The sequence below is a fragment of the Euprymna scolopes genome, chromosome 4 (genome assembly GCF_053919585.1).
Source record: "Euprymna scolopes isolate OS-2025 chromosome 4, ASM5391958v1, whole genome shotgun sequence".
NCBI lineage: Eukaryota > Metazoa > Mollusca > Cephalopoda > Sepiida > Sepiolidae > Euprymna > Euprymna scolopes.
In genome coordinates, this window is record NC_136485.1 from 60,047,433 (window position 1) to 60,072,432 (window position 25,000).

Below are 25,000 nucleotides of genomic sequence, written 5' to 3' on the forward strand. Positions count from 1 at the left end.
GGAATTATTAATATCATGATGTAGAACAAATTCAACATTGCCCTCTTGAATTGGTCATATGCAGTTTCAGTGTTCTTGGCTCCATGTAGTGTTTCATGTTTTGCCTTTGCAGCAGTTTGTCTGGTCCGCACTTGTTTCTTCTGTGTGTTAGTTTCCACATTCAAGGGTGTTTTCATGGTTGTTGTTCGTTGTATTTTTCCAGTCATTCCTTTGATTCCAATTTCTCCTATTCTCTTTTCAAAGTTTTTTTCGGGATTGTTCCTAGTGCTCCTACTATTATAGGTATTATTTTGAATTGAGCCTTAAAAGATCGTACAATAGTACAATTGATTGTAGTAATAGTCTAGTGATCTCTTCAAACAGTCAGTTACCACATCTCCATGAGTAAAAGATAGTCGATTGATCTGTCGGTTACGCTGCTATTTAAAATAATATTTTTGTTCTTTCTGTCACACTACATTTTAAAATGTGTTTATGGCAGGGTGGCGATGGCTAAGTGATTTATGACACGAGCTGACAACCTGAGCATAGCTAATTTAAACCAGTTCGTTCTACAGAAACATTTGAACTCAGGATGCTGGCAAAGTTCACGTTGTCCATCCTGTATGTAGCCGATATCATTCTAGAATGAAATATGACTAGAAATATATTGGGGAAACCGATGTCAACAGTAGAATCATCAGATTCATACAAAAATAATAAATGAATGTGTGTGCGATTATCTGTACGATGTTTTGTCAATTTGTCCGTCGATTCATTGGTTTGTCACGTTTAAGATTAAAAAATTCTGAAACTTGATACTAGTGATGGGACGATTCCAATATTTTTCCCGATTCCGATACAATTACCGATTCCGCACTAAATTCCCGATTCCGATACAATTACCGATTCCGATTCCGATTTTTTTATGAATCTCTAAATATTTAACTATAAAATTGTTATTTTGCTCCAATTACCGTAAAACACATCTTAAATGTGCATATATTTTCTCAAACGTAAAACACAACTTGTGAAAGGATGGTCTATATATTTTAGTTTTCTGGAAGTTTAAATCAATAAATATTCATTGTTTTATTATTACTATAAGCAGTGGATGATTTTTTTTCTTAACTAAAATCAAATAAAAAAAGATAATTTAAGGAATCGGTTTTGCCATCGAAAAATAGGCTCAATTTTTTCCGATTCCGATACCGATTCCGATACCGATTCCGATACCGATTCCGAACACCATAAACAGCTCCTATTTTTCCGATTCCCGATTCCAATTCCGATTAATCGTCCCAACACTACTTGATACACTTAGCTAGATGAACAGATGCTACACTGACTGATACACTGACTGGTGTACGGTATATATCACCACCAAATGATTCGCAGTTTTATATATTTTTCCTTTCCTCTATGTTTTTTTAAAAATTGTTTTTAGTTTTGTACTTTTATTCGGCGTTTCCTTTAATAATTACAAGAAACCTTTTCGAATAATGATTGCCATGGCTGATGATACGCTACCTTAAAGCACTTCCCTCAAACTTCCGCGCTTAACATTCACAAACAACATGAAGTGAAACAAATATATTAAGGTAATTGCTGCGAGGAAGGAGGGCATCTCTACTGTGCTAGAAGGTTACTCACACCTGAGAGTATCCTGTGTCTCTACAAAGCCACCATTCGCCCATGCATGGAGCATTGTTGCCATATCTGGGTTGGTGCACCTGCCACTAGTCTCTCGCCCCTAGAAAGGGTTAAAAAAAAGTCGTGAACCTAATAGATCTCGCACTATCAACCAAACTCCAACCTCTGTCCCATCACCGCGATGTTGTATCCATGTGCCTGTTCTACAAGTATTTTGTAACACGATGAGCAGCAAAATTCCACCCCTACACTGTAAAGATTCCTTAGATGCTGTAAAGCCTTCTACTTAAATAGCTTCTTGCATCGAACTGCTAGACTTTGGAATTTCCTCTCGATCTTCTGTTTCATTGTCTATAGTGATATGTCGAGTCTAAGGAGCAAAGTTTATTTTAACGTATTGCTCACAGTAATGTGGATATATAATAAGCTCAATAGGTATATTTATCCTAGAGCTATACTAATATTGGATATGAAGATTGATAATTGTAAATTATGAATCGGTTTCAAAAGGAAAAACAAACACAATTTAATTGAGTGTACAATCGCTTCGGAAACGAAAATCATTTTATTATTGTCTGTAGTGATATGCAGAAGGTCAAGTGTAATGTGAACAGTCATCTCGCTGCCCAACTCCCTTATTGATCTGGTCCCAAATAGTAGCCCCTAACAACTTAGTGGCACTGCGCCTTGTTTGAAGTAAAATAATAATAAAATAAAACAAAAAACAAAAGGAACATTCGCACAGACTAAGGGATTACTGTGATAAGGGCCAGATTTCTAGTCTATTATTCTAAGTGGTGAGTTGAACAACATCATGTTTGTTCTCATTACATTTAAAGTTTTGCATGTTGGTATGGTCAGGGAAATAGAGAAGAAGAATTAAAATTCCAAAAGCAAGCGGCGCGAGAAAATAACCAATCAAAGAAGAAAATCGTCCGATATCTAGAGACTTCTAAAACGAAAGATGGGATCTTGTTGCTAGTCTTGTTGGTCAGAGATATTTTCATTGGGAAGACACAGGTGCCGTAACTTAATAAGGCAGATGGTATGATGACAAACGAACAGATACTACACTATCCTAAAGGAGAAGATACTGCCTATGAGAATGGTCTCATGATAGCATAACATATAGAAGCAACCTGAAAAAGTTGGAACATTTTCAACACGCAAAACTGCGTGATATCTTGCACATATAGTTGAAAGACTGAATCAAGAACACTGTTTTTCTCTGTTCAGGGATGAAAAGTATAGAAGCCACAATAAGAAGACACCGTCTACGCTGGGCCGTATAACTTGCCCGAATGTCTGACAACCGCCTATCCAAGCAAGCTGTTCATTCAGCACCCCCAAATACTCCAACAAAACAAAAACAAAAAAACATACTACACAGACAACCCCAAAGAAGAAAGTACTTCCTGCTCGGATGGTCTCAGATACTACAGCACCCGTCCTCTCAAGCGAGAAATAATATTTGGAAGATTTTCTGTTACAACAAAATAGCAGATACTATGCTACACCTAAAAAGGAAAAGTTAATAATTCCTGGGAGGATGGTATCATGACAAAATAACAATACAGAAAGATAGTACACTTCAGAAATAGCATAATAAATGTCAACGTTTTTTGTCCACATTACATTTAAATCTATGTATATTAGTACGGTCAATAAAATATGCGGTCAGGTGGGTAGTAAGTTGATTGGAGCACATCTTTGCTAATATCATTCTTAAAATGAGGCTTACCGCTTATTTTTCGTTACATCAAGTCTTGAAGTTGAAGACACGATTAATCTGAGAAATACGACAGTCTTCATCATTCGACTCGACATCTATCAATCCCATTTACTTTTATCCTCAATAAATTTCGACTAATTATTGTATATATATATGATGGACTCTCCCGTCGATTTCGACGTATGAGCTTCCGCCACAACAACTAAAGTGCTCGGAAATGCACACACATAGTTTGTTTATAATGGCGAAGTCTTTGTGTGGAACCATCCACACTTTTGGTATTACTGGTAAGCTTTTGTTGATGAAGACAACTGGCACAGGACATGGTATACAGTAAACCGCAGGTTTTTACATCGGGGTTTCCTTCTCCTAAATACATGTCTTAACGAAGACTGGGACTGCATCTCTATCAGTGAATTAATGCGTCCCCAGATATCAACCTGGTAATTTCTACTACTCGGCGCGGTACATATAGCGCCTAGACTTCCCAGATGGTCACCCATCTGGTACTGGCCAGGCTCAATGTTGCTTAACTTCGGTGGTCTGGCGAAAACCGGTGTGCCAACTTGATTGTGACGTATCGTGTGTGTGTGTGTGTATATATATATATATATATATATATATATATATATATATATATATATATATATATATATATATATATATATATATATATATATATATATATATATTAAGTAATGTGATTTATAATTTAAAAGTTTTAAAATTTTTAAAATTTAAAAATCAAAATTTAATTAAATTAAAAATCAGTTTCATAAGAAGGAACAACAACAAAGTCAATTATCTGTACGATCGTTTCGGAAATCCGTGCTTTTTATTTGTGGTATACATGAAGTCACGTAGAATAATTATACATAGTTTTTTTGGTAAGCACGGTCTCCTCATCAGCAAATTTAGGAGGATTTCTATTGAATTGAAAAGACACCAAAAATAAACCTAGCATTAAAAGTAAGGCAGATGAATCTGAAAAATTGAAGTAAAAGGTTTGGATATAAAATTTATAAGAAAATTAATAAGGAAATTGGTATAGGTTAGAGATAGAAATGAGTAGAAAAAATATATATATTTTTGAATTTACATAATAAATTTGATTTAAAAATATATAGATATATAATTACCTTATATATATATATATATATATATATATATACATATATATATATACATATATATATATATATATACATATATATATACATATATATATATATATATATATATATATATATATGAACAGACACTCAGATGTATGCTTATCTAAAATGTTTCAATTATATTAACTATACAAGCATACAATTGATTCGTCATTTTACTTATATTTTATATATAGTCCTTTACATATATGTATTTTTAGTATTTTATACCAGTGGAGGCTCTCATCAGAGCTAAAAATAAAAATAAAATAACAAACCGCACATCGACTTGTATATAGTGCCACCCGCCGACAGTCTGATATATTAACACTCTATTGAGCAATATGAATGCATTTTCTGTTACTAATATCTGTATTTGGATACAGAATTGGAAAACATTTTATGTCAATAGTCTATATATGTGTGTATATAGACGTTGGCGGAACTCGGATACAAGTATCCATTTTGCTCATCAGTGCTTCTTACGGTGCTAAACAAGTCCTACCAGTGCAGGGAAGAGGTAGCCACAGCAATCACAGAGGGTCGAAGGAGGTTGTTGAGCTGCAGCTTTTCTTTGGGCCTTTTTTTGATTTTTGTTTTTATTTTTTGTTGTTTTCGGAGATTTTGGTGTTTTTATATATTCTTCTTCTTCAGCTCTCCTTGTTGGCTGCATTGACTTTCGATTTGCTTGTGTGAATTTTGGTCGCCTTAATGGTGGACTTTAACAGATCTTTAAAGTGGCGTTCTGATGCGCTGCGGGATCTGGTTCCAACAGCAAGTTCTGAATAAGGGGCTTGCTTGGGTAGGTGGTCGTCAGACATTCGGGCAAGGTGTCCGGTCCAGCTTAGACGGTGTATTGTTAGTGTGGCTTCTATGCTTTCCATCCATGCTCAAATAAAAACCTCGGTGTTCTTGAATAAGTCTTTCAATATTATGTGTAAGATATCATGCAGTTTTGGTTGGTGAAAATTTTCCGACATTTTCAGATCTCGTCTATAGGGTACCCAAATCCCACAGGCAGACAGCAGGGTTGGGATTAAAACAGCTTTGCCATGAGCTCGGGAGATTGGATTAGTCCTTAATTGCTGAATACTATTTTATGGAGGTTTTCATGTGATTATGAGCAGCTGATTCTGCTATCACTGTATTTCTCAGCCGTAGCATTTGTTGATAGGACGCTGCCGAGATAAGTAAACGGTTTCATATTTTCTAATTCTAGTCTCATTATGGTTATTGTGTCCTCAGGAAGGGTTTAGTGTTCAGAAAAAGGTTGAAGAAGTACTTTGGTTGTTGCTATGTTGAGTCATATTGCACACACGCATACACATATACACACATATATATATTCAATTATAAATGTTAATAATTATTTTTATTTTTATCGAACAATTTATTTAATAATTTTTGACGGGTAGCATGCATCTCGTTTGACAAAGAAAAAAAAGACGCTAAGTCAAACCTTCTTTTTGAATTTAGTTATTTTATCCTTAACAGGTTTGATCAGTACCCGGGTGGATAATATTTGTGGCCGGATGTGGCTGTCTGCACTTAAGGGTGTAGGGTTTGGTTACTTTTTCTTTTCTTTTTTTTTTTTGTTTGTTTTCGATGGCCGCACAATCCAAGTGAGCAAAAACTCAAACGCGTAAACTCTTTCTCCGGTTTCATTGAACCGACCGAAAATGTTGTGCCACACGCCAAACGCTCTACCACCCAGCCTTACGACTCTCCCTCCTATCTCGACCCTCCTCACTTTGAGGGCACCCTCATCCACTACCCCGCTCCATGCTCTACACACTGCCGCCGCCGCCGCCGTCATCACAATTGCCAAATTGTTCCAAGACTCACGGTGGTGCTGGCGACGACGACGATGACGGCACTACGGCTGCTGCTGCTGTTGATAGCTTTCAGAAGCACCTTAAAGTCTACACACGTATATACTTATATATTTGTTGTCACGAGAGGAGTACTACTACTGATTACTGTGTGTAGGTTGTGGCTAAGGGAGGTTTTGAGCTATAGTTAGGTAGTTAGGTAGGTAGGGAGGGAGAGAGAGAGAGAGAGAGAACTAAAAAAAGAGCAAACTTCGGAACACATGTATTGACTGAACATAATAAAGATACGCGCAAAATACACGAACGCAACGGAGTTATTTTTCTACTTCTAAGTTTTTTTATCAATTTTCTTTTTTAAATTAAATTTTCTTTTCTTTTATTTTATTTTCTTATCTTACAATTTATTATAAATTTAATCAACAGAGAAATAAAGTACATCTCATTGCTGACAATCTTGAATTGTTCGAGTTTAGATCAATAGTTCCGCGTTCAATTCTTGCACAACGTAAACATTTCTTCCCCGGTTATTCATTTAGAAAAAAAAAAAAAAAAGAATCAAGTATAGACCAGCAGAAGTCTTAGATATATATATATTTTTTTTCATCCTCATCTCTCTGTCGCGTCAATCCACACGTCTATCCGCACCGCACACCAACACCACATGTGCGCATTTTTGCGGACCATTCCAACAAGAACGGTCGCGTCGTCCATCCTCTCGTGTACTCGCTCTCGGTGAGAGCTAAACTTAAATCCACACGAAACCGATCCGGATTGTTTTTACTCAACGATGACAAGGATATTACACAATCAAAATTTCAACCTCCTTGGCACACTCGGGTAAGTAAACGTCATATATTATTCACTAACCGCAATTTGGTTATTCGTCTCATGATTTTGATTCCATTAAACAGAGCACGTGTTTCTAAAAAAAAATGTATCTATTATTATTATTATTTTACAACTTCGTTTTCTTCTTTGGTTATTTGTTTATATGTTATAACTCTTCAGGTCAGGATATTTCAACCAGAGTTCGGTGGAACCGTGGGGTTCGATAAGAGCTTGCCAAGGGTTCCTTCAAGTGATATTGATTAATAGACTGCCTTTGCACATATGTGCTAATGCATTTCCAGGGATTTCTTTTTTTCCAACCCCAATTTTCTTGTAGATATATAGAAATTATTATTTTGACACTCATGCGGAGAAGCTACCGTGTTGAAATAATAACGTTATTATTTAGAAACGCATAATAAACACGGGGAAATGATTTGTAACTATTCTTTATTTTCACCTAACATTCTTTTTAGGTAACTTTTGTTTAGCTCTGATCTGACAAGGATGACCAACGATCCCCCCATGCCCCCTTTTGAGTTAGCCTTGTATCTAAGTTTTTGTTCACGTTGAAGTACATTGTATTTTTAGCCTGAATAAAGAATGTAATACCTCAAAGTGTAGCATCTGTTCTGACGCTGCACTTAAATATTTTGTTTTCGGTTAGTCAAGGAAAAATCCTTCGCGACTGAGACAATTTTTATTTTTGTTGCTTTTCTCCATATTAACTCTGCCCTCGTTGGGAGATAAAGTAAATAGGAATAATTTAATAAACAAAGTATACCGTTGAACTTAAATTTAACTTGAAAATACTATATATATATATATATATATATATATATATATATATATATATATATATATATATATAGCACCGTACTTTCTCTGTATAAGTACCATTATTTGAGGTATTTCTAAATTACGAATAATCAGGAAAAAGGATCCAGTTAATATGTGTTTGAACCAGTTGTCAGAAAAATATGCTGATTTTTTTTTCTTCTTAATTGTCAATAAATTTGACAAAAACATTTTTTATTGAACCGGTTATAAAGGAGAAATAAAAAAAAAAAAAATTGTAAAATATTTTTTGATGTAGGGGTTCCTTGGGACATCACTTTTATTGGAATGGGGCCACAAATGTAAAAAGTTGAGAAACAATGCTTTAAGGCTTTTCCCATTTTATCTTATCTTCTCAATTCCACGCGTGTTTAATTAAATTATTATTATCTTATTTTAATTTATTTATTGAGGGGGGGCACAAATTATATTTTTATCCAGAATTCTATCTTGGGTCAGATGCCTCGCAGCTGGTCCATTCTGCACCAGAGCCATATCTCTCTTTATATCAGTATAATAGTTGCTTTCATTCGTCACAGAAGACCGCGTTCGCTGGTATTATACCCTCTTTTTAGATGAATGATTGGTCCCTTGCCCATTGCTTGGGTCGACCCTGCAAGAAAATACCGACGGGTCTATTCATGGAAATTTTTGTACTCCTTCAGAGTGTTCCTTATTTAGAGAAGCTGGACTTTTCCACACTACTGACTTCATGTTTAACTTTGCTACAGTGCAGTGGTAAACGGAATCTTTCACTCAATAGTCACCCAAAGTGTTTTTTCTTTTCTTAAAACTATTATTTCTGAATTCATTTAATTCCATCTTAATTTTAGTTCATCACCATATCATATTATACGGCATAATCACGTTGACATACCACTTCCCGTCAGATCACCGAAGTTAAGCAACGTTGAGCCTGGTTATTACTAAAATGGGTGACCAATTTGGGAATTCCAGGCGCTGTATTTAGGAGGACGTCGACACCTCCCTGAAAGAGTTGCAAAAACCTAACGTCGTCATCTCCCCTAACGGGGATATACTTACAACTGAGGACCGCTTGTGAATTTCATACTCCCATGAAACTTCCTCCTCTGGAGGAAGCCAGTTAAACCTGAATAGGGTTAGTGCCGACCGATCCATCGCTATATTACTCTATAAAAATAAAAACAATTTGTAAATAGGATTAGCTTATGAAATTTATCAGATCAAAGAGAAATTGCACTATAATTAGAAATGCCATTATTTTGGTACTTTCTATTCTCTCTTTTCTTAATGTTTACTTTTATTCCACGTCAAAAAAAGCATTTTGCAAGACCTCTGTGATTAGAGACTAGAGTCATGGGGGGGAGGTCCTAAGTGGGGTAGTTATACAACATGTTTTGTTCTATATTACATCTAAATTTTCTGTGGTTTAATGAACAGGGAGAAGAGAGGGAATTCCAAAGGCAAGCCACCCGAGAAATAAAAGATATTAGAGTTGAGGGTTTTTCGACATCTTGGAAGGAGTGAGATGAATTCATCCTAGTGAAGTAGTTAATTCTAAACCAAAAATTCCCGTCTTTGTTCTTTCTTTTTTTTTTTAGTTTTTTCTTATTAATTTCTATTGTTTTTAATTTTCTTTTTCTTCTTTCTTGTGTAAATATGCAAGTTTCTTTTTATGCTATGATTAAGTCTTTTTTTTACAAATAGGTTATCACATACTAAGGTCTGGAGACCACTCGAGGATAAGTGTTAATGTGTATGTTATAGTCATTGGGAAAGTTGCGTAATAATTGTTTGTAGCAGTAATTTGGTATAATTAGATCATTTATGAGGAAGTTTGAATAATAAATTGTTTACGTTGGACTTGAAGATAAGGAGACTGTAGTCGGCTAGAAAACAGACCAGCGGAACAGAGTTCCACAGGTAAGCAGTTCTAGCAAAAAAGCTTTGTTCATGGAATGCATGTTTAGGTTTAGGCCCTGATAAAAAGTGTGGGGGGTTATTGATAGTAATTTGGGATAGACGAGTGTTCTTTGAGAAGTATTGGCAAGAGGGGACCTAGATTGGAGCTCTGTCGAACACTTGCCATGGAGACAGCGACAGAGCAGGGATGGGCTCGCAACGTCTCATTTGTGGGAAAGAAGCTACAGATAAAACAAAGGGCATCGCCTACTAGATTACGAAGTCTGTTTTGAACTCTGTCAAGGCAGGATAGCTGCTTCGAACAAATACTGAGATCCACCCACTGTGTATCATTAAGAAAAAAGAAAACAATATTTGTGCAGTTTATGGACCGTGCTGAAATAATAACGTTGATATTCAGAAAGCCATTCTTAACAATCGAGAGAGAGAGAGTTTTCTTTTTAATATTTTGTATTAATTAATTGTTAATAAACAAAAGATACTGTAAAAATTGAATTTAATTTGAAAATCCTACCCAAAACATAGAACTGTTTTCATTTAAGTGCCAAACAAAATATCGTTCTATAAAAGTGCAAATTAATTACATTAATATAATAAGCAACAATTTGCTTTTACGTACCCATAATGGCCGACATACACTATTTTACGAATGGCAACTATAAAAAATGTACATAATATTTTGAAAAATAAAATTAAACTTTATTTAACGAAAATTAATATCTTATAAATAAAATTACAATTTATTTTGTACTAGCTGGCAGCCTGGCGTTGTCTGGTCGTAAAATACGCTTAAATATGATATCTCAATTCATGCAGATTTTATATTTATTATTATAGAGTCAATTATCTATCGAATATTATATATTATAGTGTACTCAATATATAATAATGATTTCAAAAAGAAAAAAAAATACTTGGGTATAATCAGCTAGAATCGAAACCAAAACATATATCACTCAAATCTTGATCATTACCGTTTGAGCTATCGTCATATGGATTAGAAATAGTTTAAAACGAACTGACTATAGCGTATAAATATGCATTTCCGCACACGTACAAAAAAAACTTAGTCAACTTACGCTTGCCAAGTTCTAATTTTTTCAATTTTGACCCATTAGCAGCTATTTTTACCGGCTACAAACCTATTAATGAACACTCCACAAAAATGCAATCATTTGATTCGCCTCACGCCGCTCAGTGACCTTTCGCCTCGGAGGAGATGTACTTGAAAAAAATAGCGACACACAGACATAGTGAGTTTTATAAATTAGATTATCGTAGGATTTATTTTGTACTAGCGGGGAGGAGGGCTTTGCCCGACCGTAAAATACGCTTAAATATGACATTTTAAGTTGTCTATATTTCATATATATTATTATAGAGTCGTGATTTCAAAAGCAAAAAAAAGTATTTGGGTGCCATCAGTTAGAATCGAAACCGAAAGCAAAACCGTAGCATTTGAAGCTGGTGACGTTACCACTGTAGTGTGATATCGTTTCTTGTGTTTCACTTTTTTTGTTCTCATTGAGTGGAGAGAAGTCCTTTTAGACTGAAACAATGTTTATTTTTGTCAGAATCCAGTATGCTACATTTTGGAAAGCTGAATTTTCTCCCTTATTACAAACTGACTTTGTGTATAACATTGCCATCGTAAGGAGGCAAGTATATATATATTACGGAAACTCGTTACCGCAAAGAGAAATATGTAAGCTTGATCTTACCCCGTCCGTATAGTAAACCTAGATCCTATATCCAGAAAGATTTTGCCCTTGCTTTTCAAGGGACCTGGTGTCTGATCGACACTGCTGGGGAGGATTGAGATAAAATACTGTTTTGCTTTTAAATTCACGAAAAAGGTTTTTTTTTACGGTAAACAACTGATGATCTCAACAATGATAGTAAGACAAGCAGAAATTCTTGAACGAAAACTGATTCCAAGAAATGAATTGAAGAATTGTGTTTTCCAAGTTGGAATTAAAAAGTTGGATTTTCATATATATATATATATATATATATATATATATATATATATATATATATATATATATATATTAATTTTATTTATACAAACATTAATGGCTAGATATGTGCATACATGTTTCTGTAATCACCCACGTTGGGGGATTACGTCTTCAGGCCAAGAATTACCGTCGAAAGTCTTACGTGGGTGATTACAGAAACATGTATGCACATATGTAGCCATTAATATTTGTATAAATAAAATTAATATACCTGCTCTGTTCACTTATTGAGCACTATTTTGGTAGACACATGTTGTTTCATTGGATGTACTTCTAGGAAACTAAACTCTACTGGCTATATATATATATATATATATATATATATATATATATATATATATATATATATATATATATATCGGAGATCCGGTGTTTTTCTTAGAAGTCGTTCATTTTTTTTATTTGGACATATTTTTATTTATTCATTTATTATTTTTTTAAAACAGTAATCTACGGACACGCATGTAGGACTCCGAAACACGCGTGTCCATAGATTACTGTTTTTAAAAAAATAATATATATATATATATGTGTGTGTGTGTGTGTGTGTGTGTGTGTGTGTGTGTGTGTGTGTGTGTGTGTGTGTGTGCTAGAACAATGACCCTAGGTTGTCCGGGATTGATTGATGATCAACGAATGTTTCACACACCCATATTTCTATTGTCATTGAAATCGATGAAATATCCCATTTTTCAATCAAATCGTTTGATAGCCTGCTTTAATCGGGGGTCTATCTCGGTGCACATAAAGAAAGCTCCACATGCCTCTATCAGCGACTTAGTTCACAATGTTCTAATGTTGATTTTATAAAATTATTTCTATATGTTATGGCTTGTTTAAAGTTTAACATGGAAAATTCAAGTATCATGCTTCAATTGTGCTCTAAACAGAAACATTCATTTCGATCGCGCCCTTATCATATCAAAGAACTTACTGTTGATTTTATATGCTAGTTGTACGATGATAATGGCTTGAATTTAAGTCTAAAATAAAAAGTCCAGTATCATTGTGAAATTGTGCTTTAAACAGAAACATTTATTTTGAACGCGCCTCTGTCATATCAAAGAACATACTGTTGATTTTATATGTCGAGCCTTTCGGCTTGTGTGGTAATAAAACTTCTTAAATGCACTTGTGATGTTAGGTTGTGTAAGGTGTTAACTTTAGTCAAAATCGACTGTTCCTTCTTTCAACGGAATATTTCGATTATCGGTACTTATCGAAGACATTCCGACACAGAACCGATTTATAAACACTGCCAGGCACATAGAGTACCTCTGTTATAATTTCATAAAAATCGACCGAACCGTTTTCGAGTCTGTAGGGAACATATTCACAGACACACGGATAAAGTTCCTTTTATATAATAGTATACACACACACACACAGACATACACACACACAGACATACACACACATACATACACACACATATATTGTGTGTGTTAATGAATGGAAAACAGCGGATTGACTAAACCTTGCTATCATGTTTGCTCATATGGCGAGATTTTTTTTCCGTTCTTACTATCAAACGACTTCATAAAACTTAGTGAAAAAATGTTGTTTTATTTTTTTACGAAATCGACCTGTATAGAAAATAAAAAAATAAAAAATAATGGGAAATCTCATGTTACTTTCAAATTTAGGAACACATTAATTTTTCTGAACAGCTAAATAGGAGCAATTAATATGTTTCATAACCTGCCTGTATGACCGTCTTCCCACGTTACCACCGCATAAACCCGTCTCATTTTTTCTCTCTTACTTGAACGCAGGAGAATCGCTCATTGTTTTCTCTTTCCTTTTTTCGGTTTTTATCTTCTCTTTGTGGCATTTTTTTTTCTACAAAAGTATTGTAAATCACATATTTGCACTCATTTCTAATGCAGTCTTTTTATTTCATAATAAAGACGAAATACAAAAAATTTCACGATACGATACGAATTATTTGAATACATCGCATCGTCTGTCCGTTTTTTCCGTTCATCTCTACATTTTGTCGAATTTTATCTAAATAACACAAACCCACACTAATACACACACACACACACACACACACACACACACACACACACACACACACACACACACAGATGTGTATGTGTGTGTGTGCGTATGTACGTGTGTATGTGTGTGCTTCTGCAATATATTTATATATTATATCCTTTTATAACTTAATTACTAATATAACTGAAAATTTATTTTTTCTATTAATATTTTTGATCTAGCTTATTAAAAAAAATTGGGGGGGGGGAGATGAAAATGCGAGTTTTGGTGAGCACACCATCTAAATGGTAAAGTTTGCATAATAATAATAATAATAATAATAATAATAATAATAATAATAATAATAATAATAATAAAAAGAAGAAGCACTACCAGGATCTTCAGCCAAGATATCCAAATGGAATTTGGAATGGAAAAGTGCGCACAACTAGTTATAAGAAAGGAAAAAGTGGAAACGACAGAAGGCATGGAACTACCCAACCAAACAGAAATGAGGGCACTAGGGGAACAAGACAACTATAAATACTTGGGAATTCTGGAAGCGGACACCATCAGAACAACAGAAATGAAATGGAAAGGAATACCTCAGGAGAACAAGAAAACTCCTGGAAACGAAATTATATAACAAAAACCTAACAAAAGGTATAAATACATAGGCAGTATCACTAGTAAGATACTCTGGACCGTTTATAGGGTGGACAAAAGAAGAACTGAGACAACTCCACCAGAAAATCAGGAAACTCATGACCATGCATAATGCACTACACCCAAAGGACGATACTGACAGACTCTACGTGAAAAGGAAAGACGGCGGGAGAGGACTTATCTGTATAGAAGACTGTGTGAAGGACACGAAAAAAGAACTAGAAAAATACATAATGCAAAACACTGAAAGGATAATTATGGCAGCGAGAGACACTGAAAAAAAAAAACAATAAAACAGAAAACAGAAAGACAAACGACAAAACGAGAAAAGAGAAATGGGAAGAGAAACAACTACACGGAAGATGCATAAGAATGACAAAAGATTAGAATAACGAAAACATCTCGACATGGATGCGAAAAGGACATATAGACCGAGAAACTGAATCTCTAATTATTGCAGCACAAGATAACTCGATAAGAACCAACCATATCAAAGCAAGGATCGATAAAACACAAGAAAACATCAAATACAGACTTTGTGGACAAAAAGACGAAACGATAAACCATATAGTAAGTGAATGCAGCAAACTGGCCCAAAAGGAATACAAAAACAGGCATGATCAAGTAGGGATGGTGGTACACTGGGAATTGTGCAAACGGCTGCATTTTTAGCGTACAGACTAATGGTACAAGCATAGACCCGCAACAGCACTCGAAAACGAACACTACAAAATTCTATGGGACATGGACATACAGACGGAAAAACCCATCCAAGCCAGAAGACCAGATGTAATAATTAACAAGAAAGAAAAATCCTGTCAAATCGTGGACTTTGCAGCCCCAGCTGACCACAGGGTGAGTATGAAATAAAAGGGGAAACGAAGCAAATGCACAGAGCTAGCCAGAGTGTTAAAAGGGATTTGGATGATGAAGAAAATCAAAATAGTACCGATAATTGTAGGAGCACTAGGAACAATTCCGAGAGGCTTCGAAAAAAAAATGTCAGAAATTGGAATCAGAGGAATAACTGCAAAAGTACAACGACTAACGATAATGAAAACGACTGAAATATTAAGGAAAACCCTTGAATGCGGAGAATAATACAAAACAACATAACGAATAAGTGTAACAGGGAATGAAGAACACCGAAACTGCATATCTACAAGTTCTACAACCCCCATCATGCATCCCCCATTGTTTCATCACCGTTCCCTCCCCAATAAAAAAGGGATACCAAAGGGCCGAGAAGGGTCAATAAGGACTGAAAGACCAAGGAGTGAGCACCAATCAGACCTCGGCTGGACAAGCGCAAAGAGAACTGGGACTTTGTGGAGGCTGAGTGCCACTCAAATTCCAGTACAAACCAATGGCTACCACCAGCGAGAAATCAATGGTAAGCGGCTGTTGCGATGATGCAAATTCATTTGCAAATGCTATCGAAGGAGGTGGAAAAAGCTGGACGTCTGGAGAGACTTGTTGTCACTCAGCTTCCAGAGAACAACACAGGTTTCCAATCAGATCGTTTGTTGACTTGTGTGAAAGCTCCATGTGAGCCAATAATAATTATAATAATAATAATAATAATAATGATAATAATAATAATAATAATAATAATAATAATAATAATAATAATAATAATAATACAGAAACTGCTACACGTGTAAAACACTAGGAATATCACATGGAATCATGAAAAATGAAACTGTATAATTATAAGTTACCCCCTCCTTTATTCCTGCCTTCCGCCCTCTTTCTTTTCCGTGTGTCGTTATAAATAGGCGCCACACCAAATAAGTGCGGATCAAGGAGGATGAAAAGACTGAGGAGAGGGCACTAGCCAGACCTCGACTGGATGTTTACAAAGAGAACTGGAACCTTGGGGATGCTTATTGACATCCAGATTCCAGTGAATATCAATAGCCGCTGCCAACGATGAAATGAATGGTAAGCGGATGTTGAGATAACGCAAATTCATTTACAAAAGTTATCGAAAGAAGTAGAGAGTACTGGAAATCTGGGTAGACTTGTAATCACTTAGACGCCGGAGAACACCACAAGTTGTTCTCAAAGAGAAATCTTTGATGATGGCTTGTATGACTACTACTAATGAGTAAATAATAATAATAATAATAATAATAATAATAATAATAATAATAATAATAATAATAATAATTCTGATTTCGTTAATCAACGTCTTCCCTGAAAAGAGATGGGATTTATTTCCAAGGGACTTCCTTCAATCTCGGCTCCAAACCAGGAGCTTCAAATATAAAGGGTTATCCTAAGGATGTTGGTGCTACCTACATTAGCAGAGGTCTGGAGGCCGCCTAAAACATCGGGTGTTCGTAGTTTTTTCAATTGTCCTTCCAGACGACTCGATACTACTCCTAGCGTATCAACTATGAACGGGATTATTTTTGTTTTAACCCCGTATATACGCCATATCTCAAAGGCCAATGCAGCATAATTGCTCCACTTCTTGTTCTCCTCTCTCACGTTCCTGTCCCAGGGTACTGAGAAGTACAATTTGCTAGGTTTTAGAAACCTTGTCAATGACGACCAAATTCGGACGATTATGTTCCAATTTGCCTGGTCGTTATGACACTTTTGTCCCACCATACCTCTACATTGCTATCCTCATTTGTTCTTACTTCATCCGGTACCTCCTCAAATCACTTTCCAGCACACTTCACCCCAACCTTCTGACAGACCTCCCAATATATCTGGACCCCCATGCGATCGTGTTTTTTGCGGGACTTTCTCTGGGCCAATCCGCTACACCCTGCTGCAAGATGCGCAAGTGACTCTGAGGCCTTACCACAAATCCAGCATTCTGCAGCAACTTCCTCTCCTAGAACCACTTTTTTGAACAGTCGTGTTCCTAATGCTTCAGTACTCTTAGCCAGATACCCATCTCTAAGCCATTACCATGATCTTTCATCAGCCACATCTGGAAGAACTTTCAGTGCATTTTCTTCCTAGCCAGTTCCTCTGCCCTTTCTCTGTCCATACGTTTCACATACTCAGTCTTGGTCTCACATACTTCCACTTCATTGACCACAACTTTGAGCATCCACTCCTCATATCTGACCACATTCTCCTTCAACATCTCCTCAGTTCTAACACAATCTTTTGCACTTTTCCATCCTCTCCCACCGTCTTTCCTCTTTTAATACAACCTCGCTACGCTACTTCTAATGTGGAATATACCAAACATTGCTAAAACATTTTCTTGTTTTGATATCCATGGCATGCAACTCCTTGTCAGACCATTATTAAATTCCCGCACTGTATCTCAAAACAGACTGCCCATGCATTCACCACTTTCATTAGGTTTACTCCATACAAGTTCGACTCCGTAATTAGTTTCACTCTTCTAAAGTACTATTTCTTGACTTTCTCTTTCATCTCTCTACTCATAATGCCTACACCTTCGAGCACCTCAAATAATTATATCCCATATCTTCTATTTCTTTCATATTTTCTCCATATGGTGCACTATTCGATTCGAATGAACATTTACCCCTCTTTTCATCACCAGCACTGCACATTTACTAATTCCAAACTGCATCCCGATGTCTTCTGGGTATGTCCCGACAAGCTCTACCAGTCTCTCTATTTCTTTCTCATTTCTGCCAAATATCTTCAAATCATCCATAAACAATAGATGGTCGAGGCATCTGCCATCAGATTTAAAGTTATACCCCAGCTTCTCTCTCTTCAAGAGGATGCTCACTGGCATCATTATCATTACAAAAATAAGTGGAAATAACGAAATCCTTAGAATATTTCACGTTTAACTCCAACCTGCCCCAGGACCTCTCATTTTTCTGTCAGCACCGTTTTCCATTGAGCCATACCTATTTCCAAAAGCCCTATCATATTCCCAGTAACCTTCATCATCGATAGTGTTTCATGGATTCATGAATGGGGGACCATGTCGTAAGCCTTTCTGTAATCGATCCATGATGTACTCAAATTCCTCTTCTTTCTCTTTGCATCCTGCATTACTGCCTTATCAATAATTAGTTGCTGGAATAATAATAATAATAATAATAATAATAATAATAATAATAATAATAATAATAATAATAACGAGGCCATGATTCTCACCGTGTTGCCTAGAATGTATATTAAAAAATTCATCATGATTTGTACATTAGTTTAAGTGATTATCCTACACATACAAACACCCTGCTATATATATATATATATATATATATATATATATATATATATATATATATGTGTGTGTGTGTGTGTGTGTGTGTGTGTGTGTGTGTGTGTGTGTGTTCATAACTTCATAGAAATAGAGACCTGTATACGAATACTTAATATATATATATATATATATATATGTGTGTGTGTGTGTGTGTGTGTGTGTGTGTGTGTTTGTGTGTGTGGGGGTGTGATCTATCGATTTCGATATACTACTAACGAACGAAACTCTAACAAAGCTCTCGGTAAGCATGAAAATCACGCGCAATTAGGTCAATTAGATCAATTAGGTCAATTAAATCAATTAGATCAATTAAATCAATTAGATCAATTAGATCAATTAGCGTGTATGCATCTTCTTTACATCATTGTATTCTTCCAAGACATAGACAACCTATCGGCGATAAAGCAAATGTTTTAAGCTGATTATGAATCTTAATATGCAATCGATCACATCTAACATCAATATTCTATAAAACGCGCTTATGTTAGATACAGACGTTCGCATTATAAGTTTCAAAACTAAAGCCTGATGTTTTAACTCAAAAAATTGAAGAGCTACGAAAATGCGAGGGGGGCCATTAAAACGTGCGACCTATTGTACTCCAGAATTTATTCTTCTACATAGTTATTACCATTCTCAGAGCACTTTTGGCAGCGATGAACGATGGCTGTGCATGTGCATCCGGGGCGTTATTTTTCATACGAGAATAGTTTTAAAGTAAAACCCCCTGTTTTTTTTTTAACTCCAAAAGTTGAAGAATTACGAGAATGGGAATGATACCCTTAAAACGTCTATCTTTTGTGCTCCAGAATTTATATTTTTCCATAATCACCCCCATTCTAAATGCACTTTTGGTAGGAATTCAATGACGTATCTCCGCTTCTGATTCACGTTCATGACAGGTGTTACTTTCTTAAAGTCTCACATAGTCAATGTCTGCAAGAAAGAGATGAAATTTTCAGGTCATGAATTCATAAGTTCAGTCATCATAACAATGTAATGTGCAGTCCTCTCTAATCCATTTGGGGGAAATAAATAAAAATATGAGGCATTACTTTCGTACTATTGTATGCAATTAATTGTAAACAATTCTATTTGCTGTTTGTCTACTCATAACCGGAGTCAGATTCGTGCTTTGTACATTCCCAAACAATATTAGTGTATAATTTTAATTAATAAAACCGTCTTTCTCATGTCTCTAAATTATCTTATTGGTATACGGAAAGGTATACGTCTTTAACGTAATACCGATAGAATCGACACAGCCAGTTCTGGTACAGCCATAGCTGTGTCAACAACAAGCAATAGGAAGTTCACCTCGCAAGCTAAATAGAAAGCGTGCTGATTTTAATATGATAAACGATCAGTGAATCTGAACGTAAGGTTTTAGCTACTTAATTTTTCAATAAATCTTTCAAAGACTAAATTATATGTGAAAGTATTCACAAAAGTAAATAGTTGTGAAGATTAATACCTCAAATATTGTCTTCGATTATATGTTTTGTCCATCTTCTCGTTCGGGGTTTGTTTATTGCTATCAACCTTAATAAATACTCATATACATACACACTCATACATATGTATACACGCGCGCAGACATACACGTAACACACACACACACACTTATATATATATATATATATATATATATATATATATATATATATATATATATATATATATATATATATATATATATATATAAGTAAGGGCTGTGTGATTCCAACGACAGAAAAATGTATATTTAAAAGAGCGTAGGTTACGGAATCACAAAAATAAATAAACATAAACATCTTCTTCCCATCCCTAACACTGACATCGCCAAATGGACTTACCACTGACCTCATGAAAGGAACCTATAGCCAGACCCATTGCAGACATCTAGCCTCAATTTCAAGAGGCCACTCATACAGTGCCAGCCGGATTATAATGATATACAAAAGAAAATTCCATAAACCTCTCATCAAGAAACAACCTTTAACTAAAATACTTTTAACTAAAAATAACTTGTACCTAAAAAAGACTTCTAATTAAAAGATTTTTTAACTAAAATAACATCTGAAGACAGCCAATAAAATTTTGAAATGCGTTATGGAAATATTTTAAAATATTTAAAAATAATAAAAATTCCCCAAAAGCACAAATGTTGGCAGCTACACTATATATATATATATATATATATATATATATATATATATATATATATATATATATATATATATATATATATATATATATATATTGCGGAGGAAGACCGGAAAAGATGAAGTAAAAAAGAAAAACAAACTGTTTGTTTTTCTTTTTTACTTCATCTTTTCCGGTCTTCATCCGCATTGTTTTTGGCTTAAAAAAAAATAAATAAATAAATAAAATATATATTTCTTTACCAACAATGTTTCAAGCAAACTACTACCTACTCTTATATATATATATATATATATATATATATATATATATATATATATATATATATATATATATAGGGTGGCCCAAAAGTAGGTTTACAGTTATCAAACTATCATTTAGAAGTAAAGTATGAAAAGTATTAAATATGAAGTGCTGACGCCTCTGAGTAGCCTAATAGTCATAAAGAATAAAAAATATATGGCAATTAAGCTACACAGAGGCGTCTGCACTTCATATTTCATACTTTTTCATACTTTACAACTAAACAATAGTTTAATAACTGTAAACCTACTTTTAGACCACCCTGTATATATATATATATATATATATATATATATATATATATATATATATATATATATATATATATATATATACACGGTGAATACCACTTCTTTATAGAAGAATGCCATTCATAAAAGACTGTAATGTCAGGTTGTACGAACGCAGATAACTCCAGTCTCGATTTGTTATTTACCGATTCTATCGATTATGTTTTGTTCATTTCTTGTCATTTCTAGTTTATTCCATTGCTATTAACCTTAATGACAACTAATATACTAAATTACCAGCAACGCTTCAAGCAAACTATCGTTTCCTTACGGATATACAAGCCGCTCTTTATTGTGACTAGAACAGCACTTATCTCAAGCTAGGCATTAAAGCAACAACCAGCTAGTTCGTAGTTAAAAGCTCTAACCACTGAGCTACATGCAGGAAATGAAGTAAATAGACACCAAACAAAAAATAATTCAAAGTTATTGTTTCCTTTGTTGATGGTCAACACACAAACCTGTCAAAGCAGCATTAATACTTTGAAATATCACTATTAGAAACTAATACACATGTACTGTGTTTCATAAACTTATAAACTAATATACATGTATTGTGTTTCATATATATATTTATATATATATGTATATTTATATATATATGTATGTATATGTATGTATATGTATGCATGCGTATATATGTATATATATGTCTATGTATGTATATATATGTATATGTATATGTATGTATATGTATATATATATATATATATATATATATATATATATAATAAATTCCACAGTCAAACAATGTCGCAGCCCACAAGAGCCATGACAGTCAAAGAACCGGAAGTCCAAGACTCGAGTTTCGCCCACATTTGGGCTCATGAGTTAGACACATATATGTATATATGTATATGTATATGTATGTATGTATATATATATATGTATGTATGTATATATATATATATTTATATATATGCGTGTACAAGCTCATAAGTTGACCACCAGTTAACATTTATTGCGATGCCAGATCTGCACTGGAAGGTACACGGATGAAACGTTTGCTCGAAAACCCACTTAAAAATTCTCAAGGCGGTGTCTATTAATTTACGTCAGCAGTCTCTGTGTAAGCAGAAGGAACACGGTAATAATTTAAGACATGCGTTTTTTTTCTCCTTTTCTCCCATACTATCTTCCCCCTCTTTGCCGACGTTTATTTTGAAAAGTGTCAGCCGAAAGACGTCTTAATAGATATTTTAATTATTTTTTACCCCCCCTTATTTACCCCTTGTCTAATTTGTGATTTTTTAAACATTAAATTAGAGTAAAGGAGAAAAATATTTTGGAAGTGTATTTTAGTTTCCATTCGTTAGCACACTTGTTTTTATTTAATAATATATGTTGAAACTATATGTATATAAAAAAACCTCAACAATAAATAACAGCATTGTACTGGATGCAATGTGTGTGTACTATGTCACCATTTAAGCATGACACCAGCTAAAAATACATTAAAAATAAGTTGAGTCTCAGAGAGGCGATATCGTAGCTTAATAGGAATGTTGTTTAATTCTTCAGGAGTGAAAATAACGTCAGTTTGACGAACTTCAATACGATTCCCGGACAGCAATCTTAATTATTATTATTATTATTATTATCATTATTATTATTATTATTATTATTATTATTATTATTATTATTATTATTATTATTATTATTATTACTACTATTTTACATGGATGTCAACACTTATAATGATAATGAGAATGTTTACTTACCTCTTTCATATATATAATGACCGCTACTCGAATCGGACATACGGCTTCCAGGGGCTTCATTCGGATACTCTTAGACGAGAAGACAATACAATTAGAGCTTAACACATCTTATCACAATTCGGGCATACGTTATATTTATGTAAATGTGGGCGTGGTTAATTTTCGTGTCCACAATATACGAGGGGCGTGCAATAAGTAATGCCCCGACCCACTTCTCATAGCAGTAAAGCAACGAAACTTGGCACAGTTATTAGTCTTTCTCTACATAGGAACAACACATAGTTATGCATTTCTCCCATCGTTTGATGCAGCTCTGGAGATCGTTTTTGTAGAACACCCCAGGTTGGTCCTCCAACAACGATGTGACTTCAGAAATCAAGGCTGCATCATCTGGGAAACACTTTCCTTTCAAAAACAACTTCATGGCTGGAAAGAGGTGAAAGTCAGAGGGTGCAAGGTCATGAGAGTAGGGAGGATGGGGTAAATTTTAATAACCACACGCCCGTGCTTCTGATCTGGCGAAATGCGTGTTGTAGACCGGAGCATTGTCCTGCAGGAGGAGGGTACCTTTGCTGATCTTGCCCCGCCTCTTCTCGATTTTGATAGCTTCCCTTAATTTCCTCAAAAGTTAAGCATATTAGGCTCCTGTAATTGTGGTACCCTTTGCCAGGAAATCTGCCATCACTACTCCGTCCTGGTCCCAGAAGACTGTGAGCGGAGGGCTGCACCCTCGCCTTCTTTGGAGGTTGTGAGTCCAAGTGCTTCCACTGCATTGACTGGGCTTTGGTCTCTGGATCATAGTGATGGACCTAGGTTTCATCCTGCGTAATCAGTCTTTTGAAAAACTTTGACTCATCTTCTTGGCACATCCCCAAATTCATCCTCGAACACTCGACGCGTTCTCGCTTCTGGAATGGTGTGAGTAACCTGGGAATCCATCTGGCAGGCACCTTATGCATATGCAAATGGCCATGAATGATAGTTTCTACAGACCCTGTACTAATCTTGACATCTTAGGCTATTTGGCGAATAGTAATGCGCCGATCTTCCAAAATGGCAGCCTCAACTTGACGGACAGATGCCTCATCAATGGCAGAAGGGGGCGACTAGGTCTGGGAGCTGTTTCCAGAGACTTCCGGTCATGTTTTAATTCATGATGCATGCGTTTTACAAGGTCATATGATGGGGCATTATCACCATAAGTTTCTTTCATTTCATCAAAAGTCTTCTGTGGTGTGCGTCTTTTCAAATACAAAAACCGGATCACTACTCGACATTCAACAGGCTCCATTTCACACCTGACTCAGTTCAAACACCTGTAAAACAGAACCACAATTAGTTCAGCGCTGTAATTTGCCACATAACCCGTAGAGATATAAATTATTGTACATGCAAAATTTCAGCTAGATCAACAACTGGAAGTGGGTCAGGGGCATTACTTATTGCACGCCCCTCGTATATATTTTCATATATATAATTATACTAGCAAGCGGTGCCCGGCGTTGCCCAGGTGTTTTGAAGTGTATGCTGAGGAAAAAAAAACGGTCAATTTTTTTAAATTTTGACCCCTATTATGACCTCTTAACATTTATTGTTTAGGGATCAAGTAAAGTTAATAAGTTAGATCCATGTCCAAGGAATCTATATATAAAATATCACGTGTTCAGACCTTAAATTGTAGGAGGAGTTTGGTAGAGTTCTCAAAGGTCTAATTGTTGAATATTGA

At 35.1% G+C, this 25,000-nt stretch overlaps 1 protein-coding gene across 1 annotated transcript in view; it reads left to right on the forward strand.

Moving 5' to 3' along the window:
• The first annotated feature begins 6,966 nt into the window (after positions 1-6,966).
• The window catches only part of LOC145270887 (A disintegrin and metalloproteinase with thrombospondin motifs 16-like), a 353,446-nt gene continuing 335,412 nt past the window's right edge, over positions 6,967-25,000 (forward strand). The window contains exon 1 of the mRNA XM_080126443.1: positions 6,967-7,187. Within this exon, the coding sequence (XP_079982569.1) occupies positions 7,138-7,187 (50 nt within the window). The 5' untranslated portion in view covers positions 6,967-7,137. The remainder of the gene's footprint in view (positions 7,188-25,000) is intronic.